The sequence below is a fragment of the Myotis brandtii genome, unplaced genomic scaffold (genome assembly GCF_000412655.1).
Source record: "Myotis brandtii unplaced genomic scaffold, ASM41265v1 scaffold923, whole genome shotgun sequence".
NCBI classification, from domain to species: Eukaryota; Metazoa; Chordata; class Mammalia; order Chiroptera; family Vespertilionidae; genus Myotis; species Myotis brandtii.
In genome coordinates this window covers 1,979,644-1,988,368 of record NW_005371804.1, presented here as the reverse complement: position 1 = coordinate 1,988,368, position 8,725 = coordinate 1,979,644, and the positions used below count along the sequence as shown (strand labels likewise).

Genomic DNA, 8,725 nt, shown 5'->3' with positions numbered 1-8,725 from the left:
GAGGAGCAGAGGGTGGGAGGGGGAGGTGGCGGGGGAGGAGAGGGGAGTTGGCTGTGGTCTTGTCTAAAGCACTGTTCCCTATGTCCCTCCACCCCCCATCCCAGGTTTCTCCTCCCCAACATCAATACTCCAGTGAACACCCCCCTCCCCCAATACCCGCCCTCCTGCAGGCGAGCACAGCTTAACCTTTGGAGAATCTGCACCAGAGGCTCTGGGCTCCGGGACACCAAGGCCAGTGTAGGGCAAGGATGAGTCAGCAGCCAAGCACAGGGGAATGCGGGGGAGGCCACCAGCGTTGCCAAGCCGCCGCCTGCCCTCCCACACACAGCAGAATGCTGGTAGCCAATGCCCCCTCCTCCCCCTGGGCACTGGGGGCATCTCCTCCAGATTCCAGGCGGACCCACGACCCTGAGCACCAGCAGCGACACGCCTCCCCTGCAGCAGGGTTTCTAATAGATGCTCAGCGGCTCATCCTGAAGAACGAGCATGAAGGGCCGGCCAGGATCCGCCGGTACCTGAGGAACCTCAGCGAAAGCAAATAAGCAGGAAAGGCCCAGACTGGGGAGAAGAAAACTCCAGGAGTGTAATCCCCTCAGAGCTAACGGACAACGAGGCGGAACCATCCGGAACTTCCACTTCTGTGTCTGAAAACCGGGTCGGTGTCGGCGATTTCACATGACTCGGTCTAACAGCAGCCAGGAGATAAGAGGAGGCCGCACCGAAGGGCAGGCGAACCTAACGAATATTAACACTATGCGAGCCAGAGGGAAAAGGTCACTAGAGGTCGGACCGTCAAGACGCCTCCGAGAAAGAAGAAAAACACGGTACAGGTGGGAAGGAAAGAAAGGAAGAAAAGGAAATGGAAGATCAATCCAGAAAGTTCAACATCTGAAGAGTAAGTTCTCCAGAAAAACCCCACAGAAAATAGCAGAAAAAAACGTAACAAAAACAAACAGCCCCCTGTGCCAGCGACGAGGGCCCCCGGTGCCCAGGGCACAGCGGGTGAAGAGAGGCCTCAGAGATGCAGATGTGAGCCCATGGGGAAATCCACGGCCAGACACGAAGGCCGGGGCGAAGCACCACCGTGGACTCCTCCGTGGGACACGGGACGCTTCCGCCTCAAACTCCGTGTCGACAGACTCTCCACGTGGCAGAACTCGGACACCGTGGCCTTGCCGGCGGGCATTTCCCCTCCAGCCTTTCTCTGCTTCTGCCACGTTGGGCAGCACTTCCGGAGAGAAATAATGAGGGAGACACCTGGACAAGCGTGTGCGGTTTCCATGGCGACCGCACCCTCGGGGCCTGTGCACTGGAGCGGCAGAGCCTGGAGGTCCGGGTTCCTGCCAGGCCTGTGCGTGTGGGCGCAACCGTCCACCACGTCAGCGAGTGCTGGGGTCAGTGGAGGGGTCACTCGTGGTTCGGGTGCCCTCTTTCGTCCTCCGTGAGGTCGAGGGGTTCAGAGCTGCGCTTGGGTTTCTCCCACACAGCTCAGCGCGGCCCCTTTACAGATGCAGCGACTCCCTCTGAGGCAGGTACCCCTGCTTCCCTCTTGTTTTGAGAACATCAAGATGTGTTTTTCTCCTCATTCATTCTTCCCTCTTTTTGAGCCCCACCCTTGCTTTCTGGCAGCAACCGGTGCTGCCAGCAGCTGTGATGGCCTCTAACAGCGGCTCACAATGGGAGTCGACGGACTCACACCAAGGCCTCCGGGACGGGAGGCGGGGCGCAGGCTGCCAGTCCCAGTGCATCATAGCCCGACTTCCCGTGAGCGTGACTTCCAGCTGTGGAAGTTTCTCGTGGGCCACGTGAGCCGGGGAGAGCGGGCCTGCTCCACGTGGGGAGTCGAGCTGCCTGCAGACACCAGGGGGCAGAGCACCCACCTCCCTTTCCTGGACATGTCTGCAGGCCCGAGAGATGCCCTAAAAGGGATGGTCTCACTTTAAAACAAACATCAGAGAGGTGGGCACTAGCCCCATCCAGCAAATTCAAAGCCACCCCCAGATCCAGCAAAATGAAGGCACCAACAATGAGGACAAAAACGGGGCTGCTATGACCCTGGGGAGCGCAGAAGCTTGAGCCCGAGCTCCTAGACAACGGGCGGCCAAGGGCCCGCACAGGTGGCTCTGCAGGGAGCGGTCACAGTGCACATGAAAGCTCCAGGAGGGCAAGGACATGGCCTGCTGCTGCCAGCCTTCGGACTGGCTGGTAAGAACAGGCTGGTGGTTTCCGGTGCCCACCTGCCCCTCTCTGAGGATGAGTTTCGTACTTGACCACCTTTCTGTCCTTCAGAATATGCTACTGAACGCTCTCCCAGAACCTCAGCAAGGCTGCTCACACTGGAATCCGGCACGCTTTGGGACCTGTTATTTTTCCTGCCATTTCCATTCCCATAGATTCTGTTCTGGAGATGACAGCGACACATCACTGGGCCAGTGGGCCGCGGGCCGGGCCGGAGTTTGCCGACAGGCGGCTTTATGAAACCCTGGGTTCTTTCACACTGACGAAGAGGTCCAACCAGCCTCACGCCCATGTCGTCTCCGGAACCATCCGGCCAAAGAGGACAGACTGTGCCCACCCCCTGGTCCCCTGGGCTTGCACGCGCTTCTGCTCTGCTCATATTTTAAGAAGGCCGGCTGATCCCAACATCACCAAAGCAATTGGAATCGTGGCATCTGTTAATTAGGACGTGATGGTGCGGTTCCCCTGTGACAATTAAATTTAGAGCTAAAAATACCCACGTACCTACAGACCCGGTTCCGTCGATGATGGCGGTCACGGTGGCGAGGGCGTGGGAGTTTCCTTTCAGACTCTTGTGAGTCCCCTGAAGAGAGGGAAATCGGTGTGAAGCTCGTCCCAGGGGCCTCGGGGGGAGAAAGGAGCCCAGCCTTCCACAGGGCAACCTACACAAGAACTCTGCAGAGCAGTTCTGAGCGTGGGCATCTGCCCTTAGAGCCCATCTTGGAAAGACTGACAAGGTTTCGAGTGGCTGTAAGTCCTGCACCCACTTCCCCTGTGTTCATTCCTTACACGGTTATGCTACATCTGTTATAATTCACCACCCAGTACGGCATTCACTAAAATCTATACGTTATTTGGGTAGCACTGGTTTTTTATCGGACGTTTAATCTCTTTCTGTCCCAGGTTCCCGTCCAGGAGCCCACATGACATTGAGTCATCGTGTTGGCTGTGACGGGTTCCAGGCTTCCCTTGTTCCTGGTGACCCCGACAGCTGTGAGGAGTAGGAGGCCCCTCTGCTGGGATCTGTCGGATGTTTTCCTCACGATTAGATGGGGAGTGGGTTTGGGGGAGAAAAACTAGAGGATAAGTGCCGTTTTCGGCCTTCATATCAAGGGCACACGTGTTGACATGGCTTATCACTGTTGCCATTGACCTTGACCCCTGGCAGAGGTCGGGTCTGTCAGGAATCCCTGAGTCACATTACCTTCCTGTCCCACCTGCCCCCTGTGGAAGGAGGTGGCAGACAACCCACACCGAGGAGCGGGAGGCTCGCTTCCTCTTGGAGGGCAGAGTTTGGCACACGTATCTTCTCCCCATTTATCTATACAGGGAACTACTTTTAAAAGGTATTTTGTATTTTAGTGCCACGCTCCCTTCAGGTGCCGACATATGATACCGTGTGACATGTCTGTCCTCTACGTTGTAGGTGGGAATGGCCTGCCTCCTCGGGTTGGACTGGGGTCTCCGGGATCGGGAGTCACCTGTCGCCTGGGCAGCAGGCCCTTCTCCAGGAAGACGGTCAGTGGTCCCTGGGGGTCCCAAGGCCGAGGGTGGTTCCTGCCACCGTGGCATTGACATCTACCGTCCTGCACAGGAACTGCCTCTTTACCACGGTGGCTTCCTGTCTAGAACATGTCCTCCCAGGGCTGGGGCCCCACACCAGTGGAGGGTCGGGCACAGGGTGGTCACCCAGACTGGGCCGAACCCGGGAGGAGTGGGCCTCACTGCCGCGGCCCCAGGGCAGGCTCTGGGTGTACAGTCCCACGGCCTGCGAGGCCAGCACAGAGGGGTGAGCCAGAACACTGGACTCACCTCAGCCTCCTCGTCTATAGAATGGGGGCTACAATCTCCCCTCATTTGCTCAGATAACTCAAATGGATAGATACTGGTCATTTAAAAAAAGTGCTTCTAGCCTGGCACAATGGCTCAGGGGTTGAGTGTCGACCTATGAACCAGGAGGTCACAGTTTGATTCCCAGTCAGGGCACATGCCCAGGTTGCGGGCTCAATCCCTGGTGGGGGGGGGGGGTCGTGCAGGAGGCAGCCAATCAATGATTCTCTCTCATCATTGATGTTTCTCTCTCTCTTTCCTTCTCCCTTCCTCTCTGACATCAATGAAAAAAATTCTTTTAAGTGCTTTTTAAACACAGCATGGTACTAATGGAGACCACTGTTGTCAGGGATGGAAGAGGTGACCACCTCGGCCAGCACTTGCCCTCCTGTCCCCCGGCTCTGCGCTGAGACGCGCCCACTCACCAGGTCTGCGGAGACGGCGGTGGTGATCAGCGCGTATGGCCCGCTGACCAGGGCCCCGCAGAGCAGCAGCATGGCTGTGGAAACCAGAAACCACAGGGGATTTAGGGAGCAGAACTGGGCCCCTGGGAGAGTCTCACCAAACCCTAAGTAGGAAGCTTGGCATCACAAAGGGGTCCTGCCCCAGTGGGATGCTGGGAAGGTGGCCCACACATCCAGGGCGGGGGGCTGCCAGGGCCATCGTCATAAACACCTCCTTCAGAGTTGCCCCGGGATGTGCTTGGCAAGTCCAGCCACTTTCCCAAGAGTCAGGCTGTGCTCGGACACGGAATTTCGTTCTTCCACCTCAATGGACAGCAGCTGCTGACACACCGAGGGGGCGAGAACCCGGGGCTCCAAGTACACACGTGACCATACGGCCCCGGGATAGCAAATGGCCCTGTGGTCTGTTGGCCACCAGCAGCCACCGCCTTATCTGCAGCGGCAGGCCTCCCTGCACCCACATGCTGGTCCCCGTGGTACCACGGTGCCTGTTTCTGAAACGCAGTTACTTCCTAAACCGCCCTCTAGTTCACATTCCTCTGTGCAGACGCGTTCGGACCAGGTAGCAGCAGCCTCCGTGATATCCCCCCATTAGCAACCTGCCTCCCCGTAACTTTCCGTGGGATCACACAGCCTTCATCCCTGCCCTTCCCACTGCTGGCTTGTTAGGATGGAAACAATATTTCTAGGTGTCAGAGCCATGAGTTGGCAGTGCGAGTTAAAAACAGTCCTCAGGGTTACGCAACTGCCCGAGAGTGGCAGTGACAGGAGCCCGCTGGGAGGAAGGCTGGGGCCTGCCCTGCTCTGCTGCCTGCTCTCACCTGCTGGGGTGCAGGTGACATCTGGCCTCTGAGTGGCTCCTGGCCACTGGGAACCTAAGGCCCGAGGCAGGTGGCCTGCCCGCTCCCACACTGGCTCTCAGCCTGCACATGGGCAGGCCTGGTGCCTGGGAGCAGGAGTCCTGTGGGCCTCTCCCAACGTCCCACCCAAAGAGGGTCACGGGGACTATTTCAGCCTCGCCAAGTGCTCGTTACACCAGCTGAATGCTCCTTTGTTAATTTTTCATTTCATTTCACCAAGCTGTGGGGTCAACAGACGTGTGTGAAGGAAAAGCAGGGCCCGTGGACTCACCGATGGTGGCTTCCAGCCCCATTTTGCTGATGGTGGAGAAGATGTAGAGCTGTGAACGGGCGGAAACAGGGTAACAGTGGGTTACGACAAGTGGCCGAGAGAGTGCCCTGGAGTCTGTGCTTCCGAGAAGCCAGGCAGGTGGCTCTCAGGAGCCAACCAGACAGGGGCAGCCCTAACAGAACGGAGGCCCTGCTCCCTGGCCGGGTGGGCTGAAGGCAGGCGTCTGTGGAGGACCCAGCACAGAAGCCGCTGGCCTTGTCCCTGACACACGGGTCCCGGTTGTGCTCGCTGAGCTGGGGGCCCTGAGCTGGGGGACCCTGCGGTGCTTCCTTCTCTGAGCTCCTGGCCAGAAGGACTGGGTTGGGACAGTTCTCCTGGAGTCTAACCACTGACCCCACAGCTGCACTGGGGAAGGGGGGGCCCAAGGCCTGGGGGCCACACACAGTCAGTTCCTTAGTGAAGGTTCTTCGAATGTCTGTGCTGGGCAGTGCCCACCACCCAAGATGGCAGAAAAGTAGGCTGGGTCTGGGGACAGTCACAGCCCAGCCGAGTGGCAGACCAGATAACGACGATGCCAGCTGGGGAGTAATAATGTTACATGTAACGTGTTGTAAAGACAGTCACGGTACAGTGTTCCTTTAGCCCTTACACTGACAATGTGAGGTGCTGCTGCGGTCTCCTCACTTTGCAGAAAAGGAACCGAGCTGCAGAGCGGAAAGTCCCCTGCCAAGGTCCAGCTCCACTGAATACCAAAAACAGTGCGACCCGCTGTGAACATGATGGGCGGGGTCAGCGCTGAGGGGAGGTGGGGATGGCACCAGGGATCCTGAAGGATCAGTGGGAGTCCTGGGGGAGGAAGCGGGGGAGGAAGCAGGGAGGGCCCATGTGCAGTGGGCGGGGGAGGCCGGGGCTCCCACGGGGTTTGCTGAGGGAGGTCTGAGCCATGGAGGGATCGAGCCTGGGCCGGGCGGGAGAGTGCTGGCTGGTGGAGGACAGAGGGAGGCAGCGGTGGGCAGCTCACCGTCGGGGCCGCGAGCAGCAGCATCAGCCCGCAGGTGGAGGCCCTCTTCTCCAGCCGATCCGAGATGACGCCTGCCAGGATCCCACCTGCCAGGCAGAGGGTGGTGCTGAGGGCTGCCTCCCTGGGCGAGGCCCCATGGAGAGGAAGCAGGATATACATATAGTCACAGGGGCGAGAAGGCAGTGACGTCCTCTCCCAAGTCCCCGTTCACGTCCCCGTTAGCAGGAAGCCGCTCAGCGATGCCTGACCTCCCAACAGGCCGATGTGCTTGTGGTCAGACACGAGTGCCCCGGAGGCCCCTCCCAGCGAGACAACGAGGGAGCCTCGGGTTTGCTTTAGGCCCTGAAAGCCCCTGTCCCGCCTCCCCCGTCAGGATACTAACACCACCCGCTTGCCGCCTGCTGGGCACCCGTCTCTGACAGAGCTCAGGTGCAGAGGCAGAGCCAGGACACGGGAGGGGATGTGCCCACGCAGGTGGTACCCAGGGGGCACATCGTCCTCTCAGGGGTAAGCCAGCTCTAAGAGGTCCCGGGCCCTGGGTGCTCATGTGCCACTGTTTGTACGCACGGAGCTGGGGGTGATGGACTCACCGAAGATCCCGCCCACGTCAAACAAGGTGGACAGCTCGCCCGCCTCCTTGGCGTCCAGGTGATCTGTTAGACCGAAGGGCGTCGCTGTGAGGAAGGTCCTCACACCACACCCTTTTGTTTCCTAAGCATGATGCACACCGAGGAGCAGCCAGCTAACTCCGATGGAGGAAAGCAAGCAGCCCAGCATGCGGTGGACACACAGAAAGGTGAGAACCAGACACTAGCCCCCCAGTGAGCACTGGTCCTGCTGAGTCTCACTGGCTCCCACTTTGGTTCAGTGTCGCCAGGGTTCCACGCAGCACAGGACAGAAGTGGGGCCGCTAGACAGGGAAGGATCCCCGAGCTCTTTACTGCTTTCCCTGTGCCCCACAGACCCCGCCCCTGCAGACATGCCGGTCCCCTCACTGTCCCCTCAGCCTCCCTCCTGTGACAGTCAGCCCTCCTGCTCGGGCTCAGGCCACGTCCGCTTGTCCTCATGACCCTGGGAACATGCGGTCTGCACCCTGCAAACCCACATTCCACATTTCTCCTCCCTGTCCATTCAGCAGAGCCGCCATCTCCCCACCTCTCAGGGGGACACCCAGAAGTTCTGGGTCCTACTTGACCGTCCTTCCCTGACCATCCCACCCCGACCATCCCGTCCTGACCATCCTCATCCCCTTTCAGCCGAGGCTGCAGCCCCTGGATGCAGGACCTTTTCTCTTAGGAACGTCTGGACCCCTCTTGCCTTTCCTGTCATGGTCACACACGGGCGTGCACGCTGCTACGGAGCTGGTATGTCCTGTCACCACCTACAGCGTCAGCCCTGCTGGACTTGGGAAATAAGACAAACTACCTGCTCTTCCCTCAAATTGGAGCTCGTCCCCAGGAAGCAATTTCCAGGTCAGACCATCAAACACTTATTATCTCAGCTCCCCAGGGCCTCCGCTCCTGCTCGCCACCTGCTGTGGCCCAGCGTCTGATGGAACTAGATTTAAACACAGGCTGCCCTGGGACAGGGAGACCCCGTGGAACCATCAGCCACAGCTGGGACGGACATGTCAGCCCTTTAACCCCATCGAGGTTAAGACCATGGCAATAGAACGTGCCCAGCCCAACTGCCTTTTTGTCTATACGCGTCCACTACTCATGTCGCTGGGTTCAAAAGTGTGTCTCTCACATCCTCACGCATCATGAGCCTCTGCTTTCCAAGTCCAAGGGACCAGCAGCTGAAGGGAGTTCGGATCCCAGCCTCCGCACAGAACCTAATGCCTGTGCTTCCAGCCGCAGGCACTCACCGACACTTGTGATGTAGAGAGGCAGCCAGAAGAGGAACGTGTAGCTGACCAGCTTTGCAAAGAGCAGACACAGGGAGAACTCGACCACACCCTGAAAGAGAGCGAGCGGCTTATGCCAAAGGTGCCCTCACTGCGTTCACTTCAATAGGCTACCGCGCCCCAAGTTCCCCGACG

General features: G+C 58.9%; 1 protein-coding gene across 2 annotated transcripts in view; it reads right to left on the bottom strand.

Annotated features, from left to right (window-relative positions):
* Positions 1-8,725, bottom strand: part of SLC37A1 (solute carrier family 37 (glucose-6-phosphate transporter), member 1) — a 60,079-nt gene that overhangs the window by 3,878 nt on the left and 47,476 nt on the right. For both annotated transcript variants that reach the window (XM_005885714.2, XM_014532923.1), the window contains 6 exons: positions 8,552-8,642; positions 7,275-7,337; positions 6,685-6,770; positions 5,664-5,712; positions 4,494-4,567; positions 2,743-2,821 (listed from right to left, as the gene is read on the bottom strand). In XM_005885714.2, the coding sequence (XP_005885776.1) occupies positions 2,743-2,821; positions 4,494-4,567; positions 5,664-5,712; positions 6,685-6,770; positions 7,275-7,337; positions 8,552-8,642 (442 nt within the window). The remainder of the gene's footprint in view (positions 1-2,742; positions 2,822-4,493; positions 4,568-5,663; positions 5,713-6,684; positions 6,771-7,274; positions 7,338-8,551; positions 8,643-8,725) is intronic.